Genomic DNA, 27,416 nt, shown 5'->3' with positions numbered 1-27,416 from the left:
TATGTGTATGTGTGTGTGTCTCTCTCTCTCTGTCTATCTCTCTCCATGTCCCACTCCACCCCCCGTGGCAGCATCCTGTCCACCACCCCCCAGGCCTCCTCCTGGTATGGCTCCATCCAGAGGAATGGCAGCCTGACGGCGCCCCCCCACCTCCACCACCACCACATCCCCCCGCTCAGCGGACCCCTGGCCACCACCGCCCCCCTCCTGCTGTCCTACGGAAACATCCACACCAACCAGCACCACAACTACTACTCCACGCCCCAGAACTGAAACATCCACACCAACCAGCACCACAACTACTACTCCACGCCCCAGAACTGAGCTGGGAGTATCTCACCCAGCTTAAGCTAGGACCCCAGACCAGCGAGTCAGCCCCACAACTTCTACATCTTGCCCCAGAACTGACACCAGAGGAAGTACTAGTCTACACGCCAGAACTGAGACCAAGACCCAACACAACACCTAGTGAACACCCCAGAACTGACGCCCCAACTGCTACTCTACGCCCGGGACCTGAACTGCAGGCCCCAGCCAGCTAGACCAGGACCCCAGACCAGCTAACCAGAACCACAGCTAAGCTACTCAACGCTGCAGAGCTTAACTGACCCAACATGGCTAACCAACACCCCAACTGCCACTCCATGCTCCGGAACTGAAACCAGGACCCGAAAACTCAACTAATCCACTGCTTTCTCTCTGCAAGGCTTGATCAGAGGTGACCAGGAGATTCACTGTTATAATACCCCACTGGCCCTGTCGCCCCACAACCAACACGGGTCTTGATGCTCCTGTCAAGATGCGCCTGTTTTTATTTCTTATCATTTGGGTTGCCTTTATTTCAGACAGGGCAGTGAAGACATGACAGGAAGCGAGTGGGGAGAGAGAGACGGGAAAGGGTCGGCAAAGGACCCGGGTCAGCCGCGTAGCAGCCATGCGGTTAGGGCCACGGTAGGGCCAGATGAGCCAGTTTTACCACCAGAGAACACCTCGTCCAATCGATGACCTGCTTTGACCAGACCATTGGTCCTCAAGCTGTGTGCTGTTCAGGACGGAAGGTACAATCTCCGTCAATACCAAGGGGAAGTCCTTCGATCCTCAGTCCTTCAAAATCAGCTGTGCGCCCTCACAAGCCTCCAAGACCTGCTCTAATCAATTTCTTTTCTTTCTTTCTTTCTTTCCTTTTTGGGTGAGTCATTTTGACTTCACAAGGGTATTTCTGACTAGTGGGAAACACAGAATGCTATTTAGTCTAATTTTCCAAGTTGGAAACACACTTTTCTGAGTCAGGAATGCAAGCTTCCTCACTCCCTTAGGGCCTATCCCAGTCAATCTCTCCTACAAGGCTTTTGTGGTGTTAAGCTGGCTGGCCGCCTGTACTATGCACACGTCTTGTGTCTATGGAGCCTCTAGAACATATTAATGTCGCCTGAGCATTTCACAGGAATGGTGAAAGCCACCTTCACCGAAGGCTAGCCAGCTAGTCAATACAGGCCTTGATATTTATAGAAAGGTGTGCACAGCAGGTTAACTTGTTAGCTAAGGCAGGCCGATTCTGTTTAACACAGGTGTGCACAGCAGGTTAATTATCAAACTTGCCAATTAAAGACTTATTATTATTTTGTTACAGAGAGGTGTAAGAAACAATCTAGCTAGCTATCCAGTTTGGCCTTTACAGACAACATGTAAGCTGCAGCAAAGCTAGCTTGCAAATGTTGGCCTCTGTCGTTGCAAACGCATGGAACAGCAGTTAACGTACTGGTCCATACTAGGCACTACTGGTACAGCTAGCAAAGCTAGCTTGCTAATGTTGGCCTCTGCCGTTGCAAACACATGGAACAGCAGTTAGCATACTGGTCCATGCTAGGCACTACTGTCAGCTAGCACAGTGTGACAGACTGTCCTATGTGTGGGTTTATGTGAGTTAGTTATTAATTACATGGTGAGTGGGACAATGCTTCAAGGTGACTTCTAGAACATCTATGTGGTCTGACTGCATGGAGGCTTGGAGTGAACATCATTCCTGAGGAGCTGAACTTGCATAGCATAGGCAAAACATGTGAATGAGTGAAAGTGGGACTGGGACACTTAATGTCTTCTGTGGAGGGGGTCCCTATTGTCCTGGCCCGGGCCCAGTCAATGCTATCAGCGGCCCTGCCCTACCCTGCCCTGGCCATCAACCCGATCCCAACCCCTAATACTGCCCTGCCTAATCCCCCAGGGTAGGAGATGCGGATCTGAAACTGCCCACCTGGTGGAAATGATGCCAAGTTGTCCTGGCCTCTAACCCCACAAGGCCTACAGTAGTTGATGCAGGAATTCAAATCCTGTGAACGCAGCCATCTCCCCTCTGTGAGCTGGGAGTAAGCAATTTGCACTTAAAGAGAGTAAAGATAGAGAGAGTACAGAGAGAGAGATAGCAAAGATATACAGTACACAGACAGAGAGAGAACTCAGAGAAACACCCCCATAGTTGGCATTGTAGTAGATAGGCAAGGATTGTAGTTGTTATCAGATTTTCTGGCTCTAGTGGTGTGTGTGCAGGGTTTTTTCGGCACACAAAAGAGAGCTGACTGACATCCTCTGGACACAAAAGCAGGGATGCCGTGCTCAGCCACCAGCGCTGCCTGCATGCTGTGAGAATGTGCAAGAGAAGGCGGACAAAAGAAACTAATTTAAATATTTGTGTCTGTTCAACTTATTTTTTTGTTTCTCCTTCGAAAACCTTTGTAAAGGTGGGAACCCTTTTTGTTTTTTGTCCTCTGCCAAAGAGCCCCAAGACAGCCCCAAGTCTTCAGTGATGTTCCTCAAAACCAACACCTGAGGGCGCCAAATCCCCTCCCAGGAGGAAGATGGCGATGTGGAGTTTTCGACCATCTGTAATGTGGAACCAGCGAGTGCTGAAGGTCCAAGTACTGTGAATGTTTGAGGCAAACATTTGGCAGTTCTGCCGAGGCTCATGTGATCCTGTCGTTGATACACATGGATACGACAGCTGTACAGACTAAATGAGACGGTGCCCCCACAAAGTCGGAATACCACACAGTATGTATGAATATAGGTATATCTGTTCCATTTGGAATGCATTTATCGAAAGCATAGTTGCTAGCCAGGTAGCAACTTGGGAAGTTTCCAATGGGAAATTGCATTGCAAACAACAAAGTAGCTAACATGGTTAGCAACTATGGTTTCGAGAAATGCAAACAGTAGCTAATGTCCAATGTTGTGATGTGGCATCAACTTTATTTTTCCAGGGGACACTCAAATGTGCCATCACATACTAAAAAATCACCAGAAAAAAGGCTCTGTAGATGTACAGTGCAGTATCTGAAATGATTCGTAGACATTCTTTAATTCATTCCTTGCTCATCTAAAGATGAAAAGCAATCTTGGCTGCGATATATGCACTTTTTTCTGTGGATCTGTGATTGTCGGGAGAAGGTTGGAAGTTATGCTTTGTGTGGTGTTTCTAGAAGGATGCGAGCAGGGATGGCCTGGGTGAGAAATGGGGCCCGGCACTTTTGGCTTAAAGGGGTCCCTCATCGTCAGCGGTGCAGAATTGACTCACCAGTGGGCCCCGCAACCTTGAGGGCCCCTATTTTCAGAAATGTTTAAAAAAGGTTTTGGTTTTTTTTTTAACATTTCTGAAAAAGGGGGCCCAGAAGGGTGCTGGGCCCACCGGGAAATGCTCGCTATGCCAGATAGCCAGTCCAGCCTTGGATGAGAGTGAGTGAAAGATGGAGAAGAAGAGGGAGAGAATGATGGAGAGGGAGATGTATAGATTGAGGTGTGAAATAGATGTCTGTTTGTTTTTCCCCCTCATGAGCTCTTTTCTTCTTGCCAATAGTGTTTGTGAGGAGCAAGTTTGTGACACAGCTCAACACATCCATGCATAGAGTATTCATAGAGTTTTAGCCATAGAGGTAGAACATTAGACCAGAGGTGACACAGCAATTCGTGACAGGACTGGAAAATGGCAAGTGCAACCTCCATCTCCTGTAGGGAGACCTGTGCTCTTCAGTCAATGCAAAACAATGAAGGACACGCCACTGTCAAAACTGGCCTAAAACTGTGTGAATATGAAGTGACACATTAATCAAGAACCAGATTTGAAATGTCAGGCTAAATATCAACTTAAATCATGAGTCGATAAAATACAATTAAGAATCAGTTCATATCATGTAGATAGATATTTAGCAGCACAAATCAACTATTGTCCTTCTATAGTCAGTCGATGGCAAAATTCACATTATTAAGCCATTTGTTAACAGAGGCGACTTCCCTTCATTCATTTACATTGCTCGAGTCTACCTATACAAATAATGGCTGCCGGTATTGCCGTCAAAAATGGTGCGGCGTCACCTCTAGTCTAATGTTCTACCTCTACCGTATGGTTGTAGCACTTCTCCTGTCCTGTGTGGGTGTGCGTGAGGCCCTGCCCTTGTCTAGTAGATATACTGTTCAGGGCCTCAAACACTGAAGAGTTTGTTGTAAATGATTGTCTTCAGTCCAACCCTCCTGAAACCCTCTTCAACATTGTGTTTGTAAAACGCAAAAGTGTGTGTGTGCGTGTGCAATTAGAGAGAGAGAGAGAGAGAGAGAGAGAGAGAGAGAGAGAGAGAGAGAGAGAGAGAGAGAGAGAGAGAGAGAGAGAGAGAGAGAGAGAGAGAGAGAGAGAGAGAGAGAGAGAGAGAGAGAGAGAGAGAGAGAGAGAGAGAGAGAGAGAGAGCGAGCGTGCAAGAGTGTGTGTGTGTGTTTTTTTTTGTGTGATCACAATCAGTGTATGGGCGTGAATGCAATCCCAGTGTCCCTTTTAGCTGAGTTTCATCCTGCAGATGAAGCGTTTGTGCTTGATGTACAGCCAGACATGTAGGCTACCAGTGGAACGACAGTCTGAGTTGGGTCTGTACAATGTGAGAGGGTAAAAGGGAGGGATGTAGGATGCTGGGTTATTCAATGGAGGAGCGATGTAGAATGGTGTTTTTTTTTTTTTAATTCAAATTGGTAGTTGCTTACGCTCAGTTTCACATACTTCCATACTTTCATTTGTTCCCCTGTCATTGTTACTGTGTCTGCCTAGGTAGATGGAGTGGTACAACTTGTAACAATGTGCACTATCCAAGATGTAGTTGCATTTGCACGTACAATGAAAAGCGAGTAAGTTCAACTCTTAGACATGATTATTCAATGTCACTACCTAGGTTGTGCCACTGTTTCTAAGATGGTAGCCTAGACACAATTTAACAGCGATGCGGGATACATAAGTGGTATGCCCTCTCCCTCCTGTTTGCGTTTATTTGTTTTCAATCAATATGACTTAATCAGGACTTTACCAACTGAGAGGTTGGTCCCTGGTGGAATGATAATAATAGATAATGCTTTCTTTTACAATACAATAATTATGTAACAACAGGGTAACAGAGAGACGTTACATGCTATCTAAATAAGGTCATTACAAAGGAAATACTATGTAATTGCCAAGAAAAAGTAGTTTCATAGTAATTCTTGAGATATTTGTATTGCATCGTATTTACTTTGTAATTACCCCCTTTTAACTTGTTAGATACCATTTAACTTCTCTCTATTACCTTGTTGTTACCCAAAAAGTAAATAGTAATTACTGTACCATAAAAGAAAGTGTTAACGGAATAATAATAATAGAAGTGCGTAAATTAGCATATGATGGGTGGAATTTGATTGTGCCAGCCCAGGTGGCTAATGTTGTAGCATTAAGGAAGATGGTGGCTAACGTGTAGCATGAAGAAGGATGTAGGGAGGCAGAGCAGCCTTTCACTGTTAGACAGAAAGTAAAGTACTAGCAGGCAGCTATGACAGGAGGGGCCATGGATGAGTGAGTTCTTTGTCTACTGTCCATCTCATGCAGTATACAGTACATATCTCTGCTTCAAGACATTGTCATTACATGTGCAAACAGCAGTGAGAAGGAAGTCATCAGCTTTTAAGCATAACATACATCTATGAATTTATTGTTTTGTTTTGTTCTGTTTTCTTTCTGTGAAATCTATGTTCTTATCAGATCTCATGTCTTGCAGGAAAAAAAGCAAGCCAAGCCTATGTGAAGATGATTATTTTAATCATTTTAAATCGTTTTAATCATTTTAAAATGCTCAGTTTGTGGCCAATGAATGTAAAATGTTTACCCATTTCCATAGTTCATGTATGCAAGCACTACCATGGAAAAAATAAAGTTTTACTGCACTGTTTTGGAATAATCTTTGTGAAGCCATCATTTCCTGGATGGGTTTGCCCCTAATTTGTTTAGCTTTGTTTTCACAATAGTCGCTTGGTTTTAAGCCTAAGCACGGCACTGATCTATGCATATTAAATATATAACTGCTCAGCACTGGCCCAAAAGGCAAACCCACTTTTAGCATTTTCTGCGAGAATGCAATCTAGTTGATAATTGATATTGTTGTGTGGTTCGTTCACAAGCTTTATTACACAAAATTACTAAATACTCCAAATTGTGTATGTTATTGCAGAATAGGGTGAATTTGGGTAACACTGAATAGCAGTCTTATTAAAGCTTTATGAACACTTAGTAAATAATGATCTAAAAATACCATTTGTAAATGAGTAAGGGATACTGTGTGAACACAGCAGACACAGTACAGCCTTCAAGACACTTCAAGTAAAAAAAAACGACATAAGCAAAAAATAAAATACAATCAAACAGTGAGCAGCTTGGCAAACGTAAGTGCAATTGCATTCATTTTACAGGTAATTTCCTCCCCCATTACAAGACTTTATTTTATGTATAGCGGCTATGTACAAAACCAATTACTTACTATAATAACTAGTGCATTCTATAACCCTGAGATAGGTATGCATTAAATGGTCTATTCTGCTCCCATGTATGTCGTCAGTGTAGCATACTGTACGCAGTCAATTTAGCAACGGCAGTTAAAATGAGCAGTGCATGTTGCTTGAAAACTCAACCAAAACATAGTAGGAGCCACTTGACTTGACCACCCATTCTATCCACATGCTAGAGCAGGGATGTCTCGAGGGCCATTTACAGTCCTTGAGGCCGTCTTACTTGTAAAGAAACGTTAGAAATTACATTTGCAATACTAGTAATTTTTTTGAGGGACCAATATAGTATTACATATGCTTCAATATAGGCCTAAAGTGCAGGGGAAAATCTTGGTTTGTGTTCATAGTACGGCACATGGAGGACCAAGGTGCTTCGAGCTTGACCTTGCAAGGAGCATGGTGCAGTGCAGTCAGGAAAACAGTACAAATCCCAGTGGCTCCTACTGTAAAATTGTTATTTCAGTCATGAACACAACTGACCGACCTCGAATCACATCGAAATGACATTTTGGGAAAAAATAATGTTACCCGTTCATGACATTATCTCACAGAATCTCACAGAGGTTGCAAAATGACATATATCCTCAATAGAGCTCAATCTCATTCTGAGTAGAACTCCACATGCGTATCACAAACAGCATTTGGCCCACCCATTTAAAATATAAATATACAATAAATGAAATACATCAAATGGAGGACAATATTCAAGAAGAAAAGTTGATTTCTTGAGAGAACTGCTTATTGATAGTAACTAAGTAACTTTTACTCAAATACTTTTTAAAAAAAAAGTATTATTTGAGTAGATTTTTAGGTAGGTACTTCTACTTTACTTAAGTAGGATTTAAACCAACTAAGATACTTTTACTTTATTACATTTCTTCAGTAGTCTTTCCACCTTTGAGTGTGAGTATGAGTGTGATTATGAGTGTGAGTGTCTGTGTCTATGTGTGTGCACTTTCTCACATGAACCCCGGACAATTGGCACCTTCTTGGCAGCCTCCTGAGCTGGTGTGAGAAAGTGTATTTGAAAACACTTTGAGTCAACTGTATAGTTGTGACATTGTGTTACAGAAATACATTTTGATTGATCGACTGATTGAAGCCCAATTGTTTCTAACACCTCATATTAGTTAATTAACAGTGAACATATTTGGCCACGCACATCAGGCAGTCAGTATAACCACCTGTGCTCTGTGCATGAACAAATACAGTAGAACACTTAAGATGTGCGTACAGTATGCATCTGGCCCTGATGTGCTTTTCCTACCTCGGAACAGGATGGATGTACAAATCAATCCTGGGTCAGCATGTTAGGTCAGATAGGCCTTCATCAGAATGCAAATGATATTGTTCCTGTCTACTAAGTCCCCATCACAAGATCAGCTCTGTCCTACAACGGCGAAAGGCAGTGGCAGGCGGCACATCTCGTCAAATCCAAGTTTAGGGTAGACTATACTTTGTAATACCTCACTTGGAAAAGACGCAACAGCCTGAACGTGGCTACCCCAGTGACATAAAGGAGAAATAGAAAAAATTAAAATAAAAAAAAAATACACTTATAAACACACTACTTATTCCTATGTGCCATGTTAAGCAGCAGTGGTTCTACCCTTATGGGGGCCCTAGGAAAAATATACACATGGGGCCCTTTTGAATTACTTTCGCTGATATATGGGTTTGCTGATGTACTTTTGGTAATATAGTAGTGTATACTGCATTATATTTGACCTGAATGCAGTGATGCCACTGGGCTGCTTGGGATGGCCGTATGCGGGTAAAAAAAGGGTAAAAAACATTTTGGCGGGTTTTCCTGCAGACATATGCCCATAAAAATCAATAGGATTGAGCTCAAACTGGGCAGGATTTAGTGCTTCCAGGCGGGTTTTGAGATTTTTTTTGGGCTGGAAATCATCAGTCACATCTGGCAACCCTGCCTGAATGAACAGACTGACATTTAGAGATATCACATCTCATCACGGACTCCAGACAGCAGCGAGCGGAAGTTCTCCAACTCTCGCACACTGGTAGAGATTCTGAAAGACAGAAAATTAGATTATAGATTAGGTCAGGGTATAATTACATTCTAGATTAGAATCTAGATTGGCTGATATAGATAGACATTCCCTTCTCATAATGTGAAATAAGCGTTTCTTTAAAAAAAGAGAAAAAAGCTTCAATTATTGCCGAAACCATTGACAGCTGGGTAACACTTCATTTGGAATGTTTACATAATGGTGACATGAGCCCTTCATAAACATGACACAACACATGTCATGAACATTCGTTCATGTCAGCTACTTGTCAATAGGTGTAATGAAATTAAAGTCACACCATTTAACATTAATTAAGATTTTACGCCTCTGACATTTAATGACCCTTTACAGTCATGATGTAACCCACTATCTCCTCTCTGCATTATCATGTTTACAAACATACGTACGTACGTATAATTTATGTCAGTCTTGTAAAGACCCTTGAGTGAAGTGCATATTGTAACCCGATCGTGTTGCTTCTATTGTGCTTCTACTGGCCCACTTTCTCCTGACTGTATTCTCACGTTTACACACATATGCGCACTATACATTAATGTTAATCTTGTAAAGACCGTCAACTGAAGTGTATAGTATAACCCATCATGTTGCTCCCATTATACTTACAGGCACTCTACCTGCTAAAGGCATTGAAAAGGGACACTTTCTCCTGTCTGTATGGTCATGTTTACACACATATACATACATACATATAATTTATGTCAATCTTGTACAAGCCTTCGACTGAAGTGTAGTGTAACCAGAGGTATTGGACGGTTAGAACCTAGGAACTCTATGGTGTAACCCCATCATGTTGCTCCTATTGTGCTCATATGTACTGTACCTGCCAAAGGCATTGAAGAGGGCCACTATCTCCTGTCTGCTCAGCTGAAACAGAGGCTGGGAGCCCTGGGAGCCCTGGGCTTTGGGCAAGCTCTCGATCTGGCGCTCCGAGAAGAGGATCTTCAGTGCAGTACCGAGGCCCTGCGTCTGGGAGGGCACAGACAGCAGGGGGTCAACCCTTTCATGCAAAGCTCTTGCCAAAATGATAACCAAAATGGCAACGACCAATTCTGTGCTTGATGTTGCTTTAAAGGGACACCGTGTGAGATTTTTAGTTGTTTATTTCCAGAATTCATGCTGCCCATTCACTAATGTAACCTTTTTCATGAATACTTACCACCAGCATCAAATTCTAAGTATTCATTATGACTGGAAAAATTGCACTTTTCATACATGAAAAGGGGATCTTCTCCATGGTCCGCCATTTTGAATGTCCAAAAATAGCCATTTTTAGCTGCAAAAATGACTGTATTTGGACCATACTAGTTTACTACTTAGTAAACTTTCATGTAAAGATCAAATTTGGCAATAGGCAGCCCAGTTTCAATGAGCAGCACAGTTGCAGTACCTTTTTTGACCATTTCCTGCACAGTGCCCCTTTAATGTAGCTGTGGTGTTTTCCAGAAATCAGTGAGTCCAATGCCATCGGCTCCAACAGGCTACATGCTTATGCAGTGTAGTGATTACGTGTTATGATACGCATTCCATTGTATGGTGTGATTTGCCAAAATGTAATATATTGGAGGTTGAATATTGTAGTTTTATCCACACACACACACACACACACACACACACACACACACACACACACACACACACACACACACACACACACACACACACACCTGTAGTTTCCCCCAGAGTCGGCACTTGAAGCAGCCCACGCAGTCCATAATTCTGGAGATGTTTTTAAACGTCATCCTGAAATCCTCCTGAGGGGTCAGACCAAAAGACACGCACGCACACACATACGCACGCACACACACGCACACACATGCACATACACACATGTACACACACGCACACACACACACATGCATGCACATACGGTACACACACACACACACACATGCACATACGGTACACACACACGCACACTCACACAAATACACACATATACATGCGGACGCACACACACATGCACGCACGCGGGCACACACATATACATGCACATACACACACACACATGCACGCACGCGGGCACACACACATACATGCAAGCGCACACACATTCATGCACACAGACGCACACAGACACACACACACGCACACACACAGACACACACACACGCACACACATGCATTTATTATGTAGCCGAGATAAGCTGACGCACCACTTCACATAAACATGTAAATATGTGTTAGTTAGTCGGACATTATGGAGAAGGGGGAACTATCTGACCTTCAGCTTGGCAGCCTCCTTCTTGTTCCCCGCGAACAGCAAGGTCTCGTCAAAATGCAGAGGGAACGACCTGCAAAGGAGGTCACCTGAGCGTTACTTACAATGTGTTAAAAGCCATTACACAGCTAATATACAGTACAATTACTTGCTTACCACTTGATTTTCAAAAAGTATTATCACGATGTCTGCAATGACTAGCCAGCCCCCTTACCAATTCAACTGCATCTGTTAACAAATTGCATTGTATTTCTATTTGACTATTTTGTGCTGTTATGTGCTATACAAATTAAACTTACCTCACCTTACATAAGATCAGACATTACATATTTGGTACATGTTTGATTCATAGAGAGCTAGCATCTGATGGACTCATATTGTTTGCACGTATGCAACTGATTGTAATTTCAAAATTTATTTTTCGAATAAATGCAGTCTATTAACTATTCTACTCTATTCTACATTTATTCTTGTCTATCTGATTCTGATGCAATGCCTCTACATGCCATTCCCCTACTTGGCCACTGTGAGGAGCTCCAGCAGCAGCTGCTTGTTCTGCTGGTCCTGCGCGGTCTGGCCGGTGTACAGCTCCACTGACGACTGCTGGAAGAAGGGGAGCACTTTAGCCAGCGCGCGCAGCTCGATCAAGTACAGGAAGTAGAGGTTACGCAGCCGCTTGGGCCCCTCCCCTTTGGTCAACCTCTCGTCAAAACGCTGCTGAAACTCGGAGGCGTTGTGCCCCCACTTCTCACCAAACCAGCTATCTGGAAAATACACATTAGACATGCGTCTCTGTGTTAATATACATAAATGACTTTGAGTTTGTAGAATATGGCGTGCTCTCATCCAGATTGTTTGTAGCTGCTTGGATTTGGGTGGTCTTTAGTCTAAGGTATTTGTAGGCCTACATCTAGGTTCAAAAATGGGTGGGGGAATCTGACAAGGGCACTCCAAATTCATGAATGTGCCCAATGACTGAAGCATGGAGTGTGGATTGTGGATATGAACTTCTAGTGCAGTGCCGTGTTTCCCATAACATAGAAAAACTAGCATTGTGTGGTGCGACAGAGAAAAAACAAGTGTTATGCATGTACTCCCATTGACATGCATGTGTAGATTTTGATCAGTTTATGGTGCCTGGTTTCTATTGTGTGGTGCTGCACCGCAGAATGGTTTCCTCCTCCAAGGAGGTTGTGTTTTCAGTTGCGTTGGTTTATTTGTCTGTCTGCCGGCAGGATAACTAAAAAAGTTAACAACGGATTTTGATGAAATTTCGGGAGTTGTTGGAAATGACAAAAGGAGCAAATGATAACATTTTGATGGTGATACGAATCCATGATTTTTAAATATAAGTTATATTATAGGCATAGGATTCCACAACATGTAGATGTTACAGTATCAGTGACCCCATGGCCTTGGCTGAGGTCTGCACTCTCTGAGTGCGTCTAGATTATGCATGGGAAACAGTGGCTCACCTTCCAGTAGGTATCGGGCGCTGAGGTGGATGTTGATGCTGGAGTGAAGACCGGACACAAGGCGATAGAAGGCTCTCTTCTCTACACACAGGTCTGGAAGAGGTGACAAAAGTAAAGCAAAAATTAAATTAAAAATACACATTTTCCTTCCAGCACAGATAAAGTTTGTGGTGGGCACTTGTTAGGTCTTTCAGTAACAACACTTTCTAGGCTTATCTACCTCATGACCATATTGGAATCCTCAACTCACCGTCCAGCCAGTTGTAAAAGCCTCTTCCTGAAATGAAAAGGGAGTTGTATACTGTAAGTACTTCTATTTATCATGTACGCACCAAACAGTTACCACATACTGTATTTCCAAAATATTGCTAAAATGTAGTTAATAGACTCGAGTCACGAGTTTTCTGAGACAAAACAACACAAATTACTTGATTGAACAAGAAGGCATAGCGATTAAGATTAGATTCTCCCATTGGGATGCCCCATAGAGATATTTGTCCCATACTAGGCATATTGTTGAACATAATACTTTCATTTATAGTACTCTTACCTTCATTGTCCCCTGGGGAAATAAATAAATAGACAAAACAATGGTTAAACAATATAGCAGACATAGTCCATTGTTAAGTACAGATTTAATACAGTTTGTATGATGTTTGTAAAATGTGCGATTACCGGCATATTTTGCTAGAGGATTCAGAGGTCGGTTCACAGTGTAGGGCCTTGTAAGAAAAGAGGAAAAACATGCCATCACCACGGTAACCTATTCACCTTTCATAGAAGTAGAGGCATGACTTGGGCTGTGCTATTTAGTGGTTTTTATCAGTTAAATAGAACAGGAGGTATCATTACATTATAATGACTCAGTTTTACTTTTTTACGTTTTACAACATTTTTCATGGCCTCGCCCCTCCTTCTCTACAGACATTTATTACAAAAAGCACAAACAGGTCTACCATAACCAGTTCCAGGGGTGATTGCTCTGTCCCATTTAGGAAGAGCGCTTTTAGTCAAGATGTTTTGTCTTACAGAGCCTCTCACACCTGGAACTCGATTCCCAGCACAATTAGAGAATTGCCAACATTAAACTAATTTAGTAAACAGATAAAATCATGTCAACATAATTCTACAGTTGGTACTGGCAGTTGTTAACTTTTTGGGTAGGCCTATTGTATTTTATAGGCCTATGTGTATTTTGTATTATTTATTTTCAAATGCGTGCAATATCTTTTTAATAACTTTTCAATTTCACAATTGTGTGCAATACAGTACTTGTGGTATTTTTTATTTATTTATTTAATTTCTTTTTTTAAGGAACATCAAACCTCTCTAGGGGCAAAAGATGGAAATGATGGCTATAATCTTGTATATTTTGCATTTTGTGTTAAATGTGAGTAATATATGCTGTCCCTTTGTTATATAAATAAACTTGAGACAAGTGAGTTAGTGGATTTGGCTATGGGGATTATGGCACAATTCACACGCACCCACGCCCGCACACGCACGCCCGCACGCCCGCACGCAGACACACGTGCACGCACGCACGCACGTGCACACACACACACACACACACACACACACAGACACACACTTTACTTCTTTATTTGTGCCCACAATTTAAAATAGGGTTACTTTCTACAGACACAAATTTAGCAGTTGCAGGGGGTACTCAGAAAAGATCTATATAATAGGTATATTGTCCACAGGGAAAGTGTTCCATGGGTAAACGGAGCACCTTCCTCTCCACATGTGTTGGCTACAAATTACTAGTGTTGCACTGATACAATGTTTTGGCCCTGATACTGATACCCGATATCCGACTGTGCAGTATCGGCCGCTACTGACACCATACAGATACTACTCTGTTTGAAATGTATATACAGTATATGGTAACGCTTTACTTTACGGTACAGTATTTACTGTGTACTTTCTGCGTAACAACAGGGTAACAGATAGAAGTTACATGGTATCTAACGGGTAAAAAGGGCTAATAACAAAGTAAATACTATACTGTAATACTGTAATACACATATCTCAAGAATTACTATGAAACTACTGCGTATTTTCTAACCATCTAATCATCAAACTTCCCTCTGTTACCCTGTTGTTACCCTATTAATGGTATTTACTTTGTAATTACCCCCTTTTTACCCATTAGATACCATGTAACTTCTCTCTGTTACCCTGCTGTTATATGAGGAGCTGCATAGGCTACTACTTGGATGTAACATCATTGCTACCATGGCTTTGCCAGGCTGCGGCCTACCTTTGGGAAACAGGAAAAAAACTAATACTGTACAAAGTGAATCCATATAACTTTTTATACTTTTTTAAACACCTCTGATATAAAATAATTAAGATCAACGCTGCGTTTAAGTGTCATACGAGCATCTGTAAATGGTATCGGTGCCCTATTTGTTGGTACTCACCGATACCGATATCGGGGCCCCGGCCAATACTGGTATTGATATCGGTGCAACACTACCAATTACTGAAGATATTGAACATACTGGATAGTGAAACACAATGCAGAGCTTAGCTGTATAAAAAGGCAGCGTACTTGAAGCAGTTCTCCTCATAGATGCTGTTCCATATCTGCCAGGCTTCGGGACCCTTGTAGCCTGTGAAGCGCTCAGGGTTCAGCAGCAGATCCACATACTCCGAATCTGGACATTCCTCATCTGGAGGAGCAAAAATGAACATTCCATTACATTACACTTAGCTGTCGCTTTTTTATGTTGTTATATACTGAAAATACGTATATATATTTAGGGGCTTTCATGCCTTTATTGGACAGGACAGTGTGAGATGTGTGACGGAGGTCTTCCTGCACCTGTTCGTCCCCCTCTGGGCGCAAACCGGCGACCTCGTCAACCACATCGGTTCGGAAATGGGAAGCACAGTACAATACCACTGGACTAAAGGACCAGTCCCCTAGCCCAGTGCTACAGATACTGTAAGAGGCTTTGGGAGGGAGGTTTACTAACATTCCACACCAACTCTGCTAGTTAGTCTCTGTTACAGATGGTGACAGGAAGCGAGCGGGAGAGAGATGGAGGAGCATCGGGAACCCCGGTGTAGCAGTGCAATGCCCTACGGTTTCAGCCATGGCAGGGCTTTCTTGTCCAAAGGGACTTACAGTCATTTAGGTACAGGTCATTGGTTACAGGCCCTGGAGCAACATGGGTTTACAGTAGGGGCCTTGCCCAAGGGCACTTCAGCCATGGAGGAAGGTGCTGCTAAGGGTGAGATATGAACCTGCAACCCTCTGATCTAGAGGCCAGCGCTCTAACCCCTGAGCCATGTCTGCCCCATCTCCTTGTAGCCAGTGAAGCATTCTGGGTTCAGCAGAAGATCTGGAGTTTCCTCATCTACCGTAAAAGTATGATGAAGGCATACATACACACACGAGATATATATATATAGGCCTTCATCATACTTTTACGTTAGATGAGGAATCTATATATATATATGCCTTCATCATACTTTCACGTTAGATGAGGAATCTCCAGATTCGGAGTATGTGGATCTTCTGCTAAACCCACAATGATATATACAGTCCCAGGAAAAAGTTTGTACACCCTTTGACATTTCTTACATTTCTGTCAAAATTGATCATAAAACATGGTCTGATCTTCCCGGAAATCTCAAGAAGGAACAATCAGAGTCTGCTTTAATTAATTCCACCCAAACATTTACATGTTATCATATTTTTATTGGTCATAAGGCCATAATATTCACAGGAGAGCAGGGCATAAGTAAGTACACCGTTGCATTAAGTAGGTTTTAACCCTCAGTTAGTTGCAATATCATCAACCAGACTTGTCCTGTAGTTGCAGATCAGATTAACAAAACAATCTGTTTGTATCTTGTCTCCCTCTTTAGAGAACTGCCTCTCGTCAGCAAGGTTTGTGGGATGTCTGGAGTGCATAGCTTTCTTGACTTCATGCCATATAATCTCAATTGTTTTTTGTCAGGGCTTTGACTGGGCTATTCCAGAATGTGTATTTCATTATTATGAAGCCATTCTAAAGTCGATTTGCTTCTAAAGTATGGGTTGTTGTCACATTTCAGCAGTGTGCTTCAACTGTGTGACAGACTTCCTCACGTTTTTTCTGTAAAGTATCACAATAAACTTGAGTTCATTGTTCCACTGATAATAGCAAACTGTCAAGGGCCTGAGGCAGCAAGGTAGCCAAATATAATGATGCTCCTGCCACCATAGTCAGAAGAGGAGATGTAACCAAGAATAGCTAAAATGGGATTCATTCTGCCAATCTAAAATCAATGGGGTTTCTGTCCAAAAAAATATTGCTGCACCTTTGAGGTTTGCGAAAAAGCATTTATATGCTTCATAGAATTACTGCAAAATATTCTGTAGACCATCGTTGAAACCAAAGTTGAATTGTTCAGGGGAACACACAATGTCATGTTTGGAGGAAAACTGGAGAACCACACCTTCACCAAAACATCATCTCCACCTTTGAGTATGGTGGAGGGAGCATCATTATATGCGGCTACCTTGCTGCCTCAGGCCCTTTTCAGTTTGCTATTATCAGTGGAACAATGAACGAGATAATTTATAGACAAAAGTGAGGTAGTCTGTCATACAGTTGAAGCACACAAGAGGATGGGTGCTGAAATGTGACAGCAACCCATACTTTAGAAGCAAATCGACTTTAGAATGGCTTCATAATAATGAAATACACATTCTGGAATAGCCCAGTCAAAGCCCTGACAAAAAACAATTGAGATTATATGGCATGAAGTCAAGAATGCTATGCACTCCAGACATCCCACAAACCTTGCTGACAAGAGGAGGTTTTCTAAAGAAGAGGGAGACCAGATACATCCAGATTGTTTTGTTAATCTGATCTGCAACTACAGGAAACATCTGGTTGAGGTTATTGCGACTAACTTAGGGTTAAAACCTATTGAATGCAAGGGTGTACTTACTTATGCCTTGCTGTCCTGTGAATGTTTACATCTTATGGCCAATGAAAATATGAAAACTTGTAAATGTTTGGGTTGAATTAGTTAAAGCAGACTCTGGTTGTTCCTTCTTGTGATTTCCGGGAAGATCAGACCATGTTTTATGACCTATTTTGACAGAAAGGTAAGAAATTTCAAAGGGTGCACAAACTTTTTCCTGGGACTGTATATATATATATATAGCAGGAAGGTGTACATTACAGTGCCACAGTAAGATACAAAATCCAAAAGATAGTCAGTGCACACATCCCACCACCTTTCAATGGGAGCAGATGCAGGACAAATAACAATAGAATGTCCACAACACTGCTAGGCTCCCATATTTAATCATCATCATCATCATCATAAAAGTACACTGTAAAACATTGCAGCCAGTGAATCGTAAAAAGGTAAGTTCCCCTGCTGCCTTAAGTTTGTACCGTCAATTAACTCAACTCGAGGCTTTCTCAAGTTGAGTCAACTTACAAACTTAAGGCAGCAGGGCAAGTTGTGTTTTTATGTTTAACTGGCTGCAGTGTTTTACAGTGTACATGGGTTTTGAACAGCATTTTGAGCTGGACACTCAAAGACGCTTTACAGAACATATAACACCATTACCTCTGGTGCACTGAAGAGTGCGGTAACAAGTCTGAACAGCTCTAAGCTGACACATGCCTTCATTTCCTTCAGGATTAATAAAAGTACCCAACTCCACATATTTGTATTGAACATAGAGTAAGTCAGTGGTGTAGTCTACGTAGAACACAGGTATACAAAGTATACCCACCTCAGAATTTCAGGGATTTCAGTATACCCACTTAAAGTTGAGTGATCTATTATTTAGAATAGCACAAATATATACAGTATACCCACCTCAAAAATGCTGAAATATACAGTATACCCGCCAGGAAAAAAGTAGACTACACCACTGGTGTAAGTGGACCCAATATGATGGAAAGTTACAGTGTTTGGTGGAGATTGAAAAGGCAGCACCGTTTAATTACCGTCTACCATGCAGAACCGCTCCTCCTCATCGTCATATCTGCTCCAGTCCTCCAGAGCCTTCTGCATCTCTTGACTGCAGAGAAGAAGAAGTAGAAGAAGAAGAAGAAGAAGAAGAAGAAGAAGAAGAAGAAGAAGAAGAAGAGAAAGAAGAAGAAGAGAAAAAAGAGAAAGAAAGATAAAAAGAAAGAAAGAAAGAAAGAAAGAAAGAAAGAAAGAAAGAAAGAAAGAAAGAAAGAAAGAAAGAAGAGAAAGAAAGATAAAAAGAAAGAAAGAAAGCAACAAAGCACATGAGACTGATGTACAACAGTTTTAACAGGTAACTATCTTAGCTCAAGGAAGCACATTACTGTATTCCCTTCATCAACACTGTATTTACAAGTCTTCTTCACACTACTTAATAATAAAAACAGCAGGTGTACACTTCTACAATCTAGTGCAGGCCTATTCAATTGAAGGTCCAAGGGCCACATGCGGCCCAGACATGGCCCACATGTGGCCCCCAGCCCTAGCACAATATTGCAGTTTGGATACTGCTGTAGCCTATAACACATCTTGTACATTAAAAAAATCAATGTTGAAAGTTAAAACAATATGTTTAAAGTGCTTAAAACGTGTTTTTACCATGTGTTAGTGATGGCTGAAAATGTGCAGCCCAACTGAACTTTTTGGTTTTAAAATGTGGCCCAACTGAAATTCTAATTGAATAGCCCTGATCTAGTGCCATGGCTGTCGCTGTACCAAAAAGTTTGCTACATATGTGCTTTTGCATCAAAAAACAGCAAGCAGTATTCAATGTCGGCCATCCTACCTGAGAGAGCTGTTGACAGCACCCAGCTTCTCTGCTCTCTCACACTCCTCAGCAGCATCCTCACTAGCAAAGGGTGGTTGCTTCAAAAACAAACAAACAAATACCAAGTAGGCCTAAATAGACAAACACAACCGTCCAGTCATCAGTTATGTAGGAAATTGTATGTGTCATTTAAGTAGAATGAGTAACAGAGGGGATACCTTCTGCCAACCAGACTTGATTCCATCGGGCAATTCATTCTGTGACAATCAGTATGAAAGACATTGTATTAGTATTGTACTGTTCGTGACTGTCTATAATCAAAACACATTTGCAGAATACGACTTCGTTTAATAAGAGAATATTCTCACCGGTGTACATGGTTTTACTGCACAGTATCTACTACCACAGTAGTTGTTATCTGTCCAAAAAGGGCATGGTTTGTTAAGGTTCACCTGTTTCAAAAAATGGAGTTAATATTTCACGCCTTGAGGCCACAATTATAGTGTAGTATACAAGCAAGGCTGTGAACAACCGTGTTGATACAAAGTGACAAGTGAACAAACCTTGTAAAACCTGAAATAGTCTGTGGCCAGTAGCTTCTGAAGTTTTGGAAATAACTGTTTGTTGTTGAACGAGTCTATCGTTTCGACATCACAGGCACAGTCATCAAGGCTGCCTGTCACCTTAGCAGAGAGAGGGAGGTTAGAGATATATTGTTTCAGTCTGAAAATGAGCTCAGATACGTACAGAGAGGCAGAGTCACAATGCGTAAAACAAGTAACCAAGTCAACTTACTGTGCAGAAACATCTCTGCGCTGCGGAACTTGAACGTGCCCCGTGAATGACAGCCAAGAAAACTATTCCACACAGAGGCAGTGACAGTTTCGCTTTTCTTGTTCCACTTCCCATGCCGTAGCCGTAGCGCCACATCTCCTTGTCAAGTCTTAAGTATCCTTCAAATGAAGAAGCCTGTCCCGCTGCGCATCGCCAATCTAACTAAGAGTAAGGAAATAGCAGCCGTTTAAGTTTGCTGTCACTTCCATAGAAAGGACGACTACGGGAGCTCCACGTTACCATTCTGACATGATTCATCCAATGACCAATAGCTCTAATCTCGATTGCCTTCTTCTTGCACTTCCTATTGCCTCAGTCAGTACGTGCCATACGTGACCAGGCCGTTCCAACCTATACGGGGAAAACATCGGTCTTCCAATGCTGCTCATATTGCTATCTAAACTTAATTTCCTTTAAAACCGTTCACAAACACTTCTTTAGATTAGGCTACTATTTTATGGACGACTGGATTTCCTGTCACTTTATTTTGTCGTGTTTTCTATTGTTATTGTTGTAAAGCAGTTTTACCACACTGTGGCGACAAAGGGCTGATTCTCAGAGTGGCCACCAAGAGAATCGGTTTTGGCCATATCGCTGGCGATGCGTTATGGACAGGTCATGAATCATCTAGGCGTCAATTTAGAAGTAATAGCAGAAAAGTCGAGATACATGTTTGATTGTGGTTTCTGTTATAGCCTACTTACACAGACGCCATGTGAATGATGACAATGAAATGTATTCTGCTCAATTCTGATCTGTTTTATTGTGGTGATGCAACAAAGCAAACTCAAGTTTTGTCTAAATTTGTGCTTCTCCTTTACCCCCTTGAAAATAAGATGTTTTTGATTACTGTATGTAGCCTATGTATTACTACTTATAAGCCACGTTATCATGAGAGGTAAGGTGGCGACTGACTGGCATTCTCATTCTTTTCAGCACTGGCCAGCGCCATGGGTGGGATGAGGGCTCATAACCAATGGAAGGAAAAACAAGACTAGTGGAGTTATGTAGGCCTAGTCTGGAGGCCTATACAAGTGGAAGACACAATGTTTACACCCATGTAGTCACACTGGCAAACATTTATTCATGTGTTTGTTTATTTATTTGCCATGGGCAATGCCGCTCACATAATTAGCCTACAATAATAACACGGCAAAGACGTGAGAAAACGTGTAAATGTGAGACATAAAAGGTTTATAGCCAGATGGATAGTTTCCAACACCAGTCCCTGGCCAGGCTACCTATTCTAATAAAACAGCACATAAATCATAAAATATATGCAATTACATGTGATATTAAAACATGTGTCCAACAGCATTGCAAACCTTGTGCAAAAAGGGAAAAACAAAACAACAGGTGTCTTTGTGTGGACTTCATGTGTTGTGTGTGCATGTAGGCTATGCGTGGTCTATTGCATGTCACTGTTATTGGGGGTTTTTTCAGGATAGTGTTCCACTTTGCTGCGACATGTTTTGACAGTTTATGCTTTTTCAGTTAATAGAGAAGTTACTTCATAGTATTGAATGTGCAAAATGCGAAACCCTTTAGAAAACATAAAGAAAGACCTCTTGGGAAACCCCCATTGTAATTTTGACAGCGCACAATGCATGCTGCACACAACGGAATTGCAGTTATGCTTTCATGCTCACTCAGGGTACCTCATGGAGGAGGATGGAGTCATGGAGGAGGATGCAGGAGAACACTAGTTATTTACTTCCCCCAGCAACCTGACAGGTTGGGAGTCAAACCGGCAACTTTACTTCCTATAAAATACCTCATATACAGCCTACCCCGATGCTGCCTCAGTGATGTGACAGTAACACTATTACATAGATAACGTCAATAGTATTATTGCACACAACAACACACGCCTACTCTTGACAGAGGCTGACTCAGCACAAAGTCGAATATAAGAGTCAGCAAACAGACCAATCAGGAGTCGCCTACTCTTTACCTAGCACTTTCACATGGCCTCAGCATGCACTTCAATGTTTCAGTTCCTCGCCTGGTCAATGAGCCAACATGGTACATGTGGGCCTACATAGAAAAGAATAGGACATAATAATAATAATAATAATAATAATAATAATAATAATAATAATAATAATAATAATAATAATAATAATAATAATGCATTTATTTACAAGCGCCTTTCAAAACACTGTTTCAGGACACTGTACAAAGAAAAGCAATGATAAAAACAGGACACATTAACAGCTCACAGAATGTAAACACAAAATGAGACAAAACAGTTAAAAAGTCATGAAGAATAGGCTAACTCTGGATTTGAATAGAGGTAGAGAGAAGAATAGAATAGAATAGAATAGAATAGAATAGAACAGAATAGAATAGAATAGAATAGACTGCCTTTTATTTTCACAATTTACATGTACAATTTACACACATTCACATTCATATTCACAATAGGACTGGTAATATGTCACCAATGTTCAGTGGTTTAGGAGAGAGAGAGAGAGAGAGAGAGAGAGAGAGAGAGAGAGAGAGAGAGAGAGAGAGAGAGAGAGAGAGAGAGAGAGAGAGAGAGAGAGAGAGAGAGAGAGAGAGAGAGAGAACCCCCTCTTCCTCTTCCTTGTGAACTGTGTGTACCAGGCTGTCTTATCTCAAGGTTGCCAAATAATGGGACTAGCCCTAGATTTCAGCCCAGTTCCATTGTGCCGTCCCCGGACCCCTTTCACACACACACACACACACACACACACACACACACACACACACACACACACACACACACACACACACACACACACACACACACACACACACACACACATCCCAGGAGGACCAATAGGGTCTGACATTGTCTGACAGAGGACATACCTCCTCCATTCAACAATGACCCAGGAATTCACACTGGGACGCCCATGTTTGCACTGGCCCTGCACGTCCCCATGAAATGCTACCTTTTCCCACCACATAGCCTATGTGCATGCCTGCTTGTGCAATGAATGAAGTCATAGGTATTTCAAATGTTTTATGACTGCTGGTACTATATAATCCCACTGCTTTCTATCATTGTTATTCTGCATTTCTGTTCACAGTCGATGTATCATGGTCATTCATAATATTTCACAAATTAATCTAATCTAATCTAATCTAATCTAATCCAAAATAATTCATCCCACTGCTCCATCAGAATGGTTCCTCCCTTTTTTGCTGCCCAAATAATGAACACTTCTACAATTCAACCCCAAAAGTGATTATGCCATAACCACTTTTATTGCATAAGTTAATAAAACGTTAATAACAGGACTAACCGACTAAGAATATTTAGGTTTTATTAGTCTTGTGTTTTATGAAACAGTTTATTGGTGATGATTGTAGCCCGAGTTAACTCCAAAAGCTGACTTCACCCAAAATCAGATCACAGACGGAGGAGGAAGAGACGAGGGAAGTGCCGACTATTGGATGGAATGCGCTACGACTCTACTTCACTTACAATAAAGAATTGTGTAGGGGGTAGGAAGTCTTGTGGGTCGTCTCTGTAAGACCACCGACATATGACACACTTTCAGGACTAGTGAAAACTAACCCGAAAAGTGCCAGCGTAGCTAAAAAGAGTGTAAAGTTGGTCTTTCGCAGTGGATTTGCGCCATATGTGGGAGCATTGGATTTGGATATGGAATGCTAGACTTGGTCGCCCCTCCTCTAGCGCGCATTTATAGACCACATAACTTCAGTCTTGTTTGGATATTTGTTCGGTTTGCTTTGGAAATCCGTTCACATTTTTTCCTTCTTCCTCAAACCGTAATCGCTGTCAGTCGGCTCCATAGGATAGGGTCGGCAATGCGATCTGTCCCCAACTCCATTCTCTATTTTTGTGCTTCCTTGTGCTGCCAAGCCCCTGACGTAATGCTTCGTGTTAATTATTAGCATGTGGGAAGCTATGCCGAGACTCTCTGGTTGAACAAGAGCAACTGTAGGGAGGAAAAGTTAGTCAAGATGGCAAAACACACCGACCCGGAGTGAAGGGGCACCGCTCCCCCCGATTTTGGAAAATTGTTGCGCCCGTCCAGTGACCAGGACCGCCGATGCAACTCTGCCTTGAAGTGAGTAACTTGTTACCATTTTTTGAGTTGTCTCTTTAAGCCAAAGTTATATTCTTTGCCTGTCTGTCTATTGTCAGGGCGACTCTCCCTGTGACTGATATGTGTCGTTTGGTTAAAAATAGGGCAATATTTTAGTGGTTGTTTGCCTTTTCCGAAGAGTTGAATACCGTGTCTATCGCTTATTTCGGCAACTTAGCGCATGCCTCTATGTTATAATATTGGATGTGGTTATGGTGGCCATTGAGTGGTATGCAGGGATCCAGAAGAGCGGGGAAATTGTTCCCCCCGGTTTGAAGAGTTGTGGAAACTAGGCTACAACCTGTGTGGAATAGCAGCAGTAGGATTTTAGGTCGCATAGCCATGGACACGATTTGGGTAGCCTACATTTAGGACACCGCGTTTTTCAGAAAATTTGTGGCGATCTCGCCGGGTGTTCGTGAGCTGAACAACCTCAAATCGCTGGTATGATTTTTTTGAAATAAGACTCGTCGTTTTCAATAGGATGAATTACAGAAAGCCACCTAACCAATGCATATTTCGTACTACTCGTTCAGTTTTGGAATGACCGATCGGTTTTGGAAGTCAGTTTTTATGCTGTCAGCTGAAGGTAAGGGTGAAGGTTGACAAGAATTATTTATGGAACTACGTAAATATATGGATCTCCGGCTGTGAAGCCGAGATCGCTGGCTACTGCGGAATTGTTGCTGCCAACTTAGTGACTGAAATTAAAAACAACATTCGTGACAAACACCGTCTCGTCTGTATTCGCCCGAAGGTCTTGTTTTAAGAATACTCCGAATCATGCGTCAAAATGGAACACAGTATGCAGTGTGTAAAATTGGGGCGGCGGAGTACGTTTTATTTTTATCTGTGGTGTCGCTGGGCCTGGGGAGGAGAGGAGGGGAGAGGAAAGTGGACTTATTTCTAGCGCATAGGCATGAATGAACAGGGCGTAGAGTTATACTTTCACTGCGGATAGCGAGCTAATCGGCAGGGAGGAATAGTGTCCTTTCATTATTTACTCACTTTCCGTATAGTCAGACGTCTGCAGGTAGTCGTAGCTATTGGTTGAAGCAACAGGGCAGTGGCGCATTCTCCACCGCTTCCCGAATGGCAGAGCAGAGAGTAGACCGACCTTACACCCTGCCTCAGGAATCGGTGATTCAAATGTTACGTCAGTCCGTGTGAATGTAATTTAGACCAAACAAAAAAGTGAGGGCTTCTCTTTTTTCTGCTCCACGCACGGAGGGACATGATGAGTAATCTTTTAAAGGAGAGTGGCTGGCTGACCACAAGGAAAAGAGTTATGTGTGAAATGTTGTGAAATGTGCGCAGTTCTTCTCTGCAGCCTACTGTTGCGTGGTTTCTCCTTAGTGGCTCAACTTGGTATTCCCCCTGCACCTCACTCCCACAGGTCTTGGGTGCTCAGTCTCAGCGGAAAATGCCTTCACCAGTGGCGGCGGAGAGGCAGTGACGACCTGTCGAGACGCGCCACTCCTGCTCCTCCTGCTCAGTCTCCTGCTCGCGGCACCTTCCGTGACCCCCAGTGCCTAAAGCGGTGGAGTGCATTGGGGCACCCAGTGCAGAGGACCCCCCCTGAAACTCTCTCTCCCCATCCCCACCACCAACCTCATGTCCGGCCCTGTGCCGCGCTACGCCACGCTACACCACGCCGCGCCACATCACCAGTACCCAAGCAAGCAAGCATGACACTACAGCCCAGCACTAACTGAGCTGAGGAACTAAAGTGACAACCCTCTCATGTGGCAAGAAGTGCGGGCCAGCAGGAAGGACGAGGCCTTGAAGCAGAGAACAGCACAGCACAGCACTTCAGAGCAGAAGACTGGAACCAGGACACGTACAAGTGTTTTGTTCTCTCCTGGTAACCCTGCTGGAGGCACCGCAGCACAACAAACCACAGAGCTCGGCACAGCACAGCAGAGCAGAGCCGAGCAGTGTTATAATCACCCCCCTCAACCCCAGTCCACCTCCAAGCTGCCTTGACCTGTCCTTAACCCAGCGCCCCGGTCAGCGCTGTCTGGCTTCTAGTTTCCCCGCCTCCTTTTAACACCAGCCTCACCCCCCGACCCCTACACACACACCTACACCCCCCACCCCACCCCACCCCATTTCTCCTCCGCCGGTGCCCGTCCCGCGGACCATGATGTTTCGCGACCAGGTGGGCGTGCTGGGCAGCTGGTTCAAGGGGTGGAACGAGTGTGAGCAGACGGTGGCCCTGCTGTCTCTGCTGAAGAGGGTGAGCAAGACGCAGGCCCGCTTCCTGCAGCTCTGCTTGGAGCACTCGCTGGCCGAGTGCACGGAGCTGCACGTTCTAGAATCGGAAGCCAACAACCCAGGTCAGTGGAACACGGGGGGGCACTGTGACATCATAATGCCCGTCCACTCCCTACTCCCTCCTCTTCCTCTTGCTCGTAGGATTCTAGAACTGTGTTGTCGTAGTCCCCAGTGAAAGACACTGGGGGGCCCCGAGAGACGTGGGCAGGCTGACTGAGGAATGGTGACACTAGCGAGGGGTTAGTAGTTGTGGAGGCGTGTCTCAGCTTGTAGCCCTGCCATAGGGGGTAAGGGGTTAAAATGGTCTCTGGTGTGTGTGTGTGTGTGTGTGTGTGTGTGTGTGTGTGTGTGTGTGTGTGTGTGTGTGTGTGTGTGTGTGTGCGCGCGCGTGCATGTGTGTTTGCACGCTGCCTCTTCCATAGGTGGTGAGTGGTTAAAAGTGGTCTGGTGTGTGTGTGTGTGTGCGTGTGTGTGTGTGTGCATTTGTGTGTGTGAGGTCACCCCTTTGGCACCCATGTGGTGTAAGGGCACCAGCGAGGTTAAATCTGACAGTGGCCTGGCTGGCAGAGGAGGGGAGAGGAGATGAGAGGAGCGCACAGGGGCTATATATACGAAGAGGCTAAGTGTCAGTGGTCCAGATTGGCTATATATACGAAGAGGCTAAGTGTCAGTGGTCCAGATTGGCTATATTTGTGAAGAGGCCTGTGTCAGTGGTGCAGTTTGGGTGCAGTTAACGGGGGGTGGGGGGATGGGTGCTGGGAGTCTGTGGTCCAGTTTGACTGTGGTATATTTGTGAAGACTCAGAGCCTGGGTGTCTGTAGTTTGGCGGTGGTGCATTTGTGAAGACTCAGAGCCTGGGTGTCTGTAGTT

The 27,416-nt window shown here is 43.2% G+C and overlaps 3 protein-coding genes across 3 annotated transcripts in view; 2 read left to right on the top strand and 1 right to left on the bottom strand.

Annotated features, from left to right (window-relative positions):
- gpr137c (G protein-coupled receptor 137c) overlaps positions 1-3,276 on the top strand; it is a 48,224-nt gene extending 44,948 nt beyond the window's left edge. Inside the window, exon 7 of the mRNA XM_063184646.1 lies at positions 72-3,276. Coding sequence (XP_063040716.1) covers positions 72-273 — 202 coding nt within the window. The 3' untranslated portion in view covers positions 274-3,276. The remainder of the gene's footprint in view (positions 1-71) is intronic.
- A 3,165-nt stretch (positions 3,277-6,441) lies between these two features.
- ero1a (endoplasmic reticulum oxidoreductase 1 alpha) lies at positions 6,442-20,630 on the bottom strand. Its single transcript, XM_063184645.1, has 16 exons — positions 20,146-20,630; positions 19,914-20,033; positions 19,719-19,802; positions 19,569-19,607; positions 19,369-19,448; positions 18,560-18,633; positions 15,145-15,265; positions 13,260-13,306; positions 13,135-13,146; positions 12,835-12,861; positions 12,585-12,677; positions 11,627-11,873; positions 11,113-11,182; positions 10,556-10,642; positions 9,712-9,857; positions 6,442-8,870 (listed from the first exon to the last, which is right to left on the bottom strand). The coding sequence occupies exons 1-16, from the start codon at positions 20,278-20,280 to the stop codon at positions 8,801-8,803; spliced, it is 1,452 nt and encodes a 483-aa protein (XP_063040715.1). The 5' UTR covers positions 20,281-20,630; the 3' UTR covers positions 6,442-8,800.
- A 2,837-nt stretch (positions 20,631-23,467) lies between these two features.
- Positions 23,468-27,416, top strand: part of samd4a (sterile alpha motif domain containing 4A) — a 101,330-nt gene continuing 97,381 nt past the window's right edge. Inside the window, exons 1-2 of the mRNA XM_063184644.1 lie at positions 23,468-24,251; positions 25,666-26,608. Of these exons, the coding sequence (XP_063040714.1) occupies positions 26,413-26,608 (196 nt within the window). The 5' untranslated portion in view covers positions 23,468-24,251; positions 25,666-26,412. The remainder of the gene's footprint in view (positions 24,252-25,665; positions 26,609-27,416) is intronic.

Source organism: Engraulis encrasicolus, chromosome 19 (genome assembly GCF_034702125.1).
Source record: "Engraulis encrasicolus isolate BLACKSEA-1 chromosome 19, IST_EnEncr_1.0, whole genome shotgun sequence".
Taxonomy (NCBI): domain Eukaryota; kingdom Metazoa; phylum Chordata; class Actinopteri; order Clupeiformes; family Engraulidae; genus Engraulis; species Engraulis encrasicolus.
Note: the sequence above shows the minus strand (reverse complement) of the source record. Positions and strands in the feature narration are given on the sequence as shown.

Coding starts and splice junctions, on each gene's coding strand:
- ero1a (XM_063184645.1), bottom strand. CDS start 20,280: ATGTGGCGCTACGGCTACGGCATGGGAAGTGGAACAAGAAAAGCGAAA. Junction 11,874..12,584: donor CGCCCGATACCTACTGGAAG/GTGAGCCACTGT, acceptor TGTATTTTCCAG/ATAGCTGGTTTGGTGAGAAG. Junction 10,643..11,112: donor AGGAGGCTGCCAAGCTGAAG/GTCAGATAGTTC, acceptor CTGACCCCTCAG/GAGGATTTCAGGATGACGTT.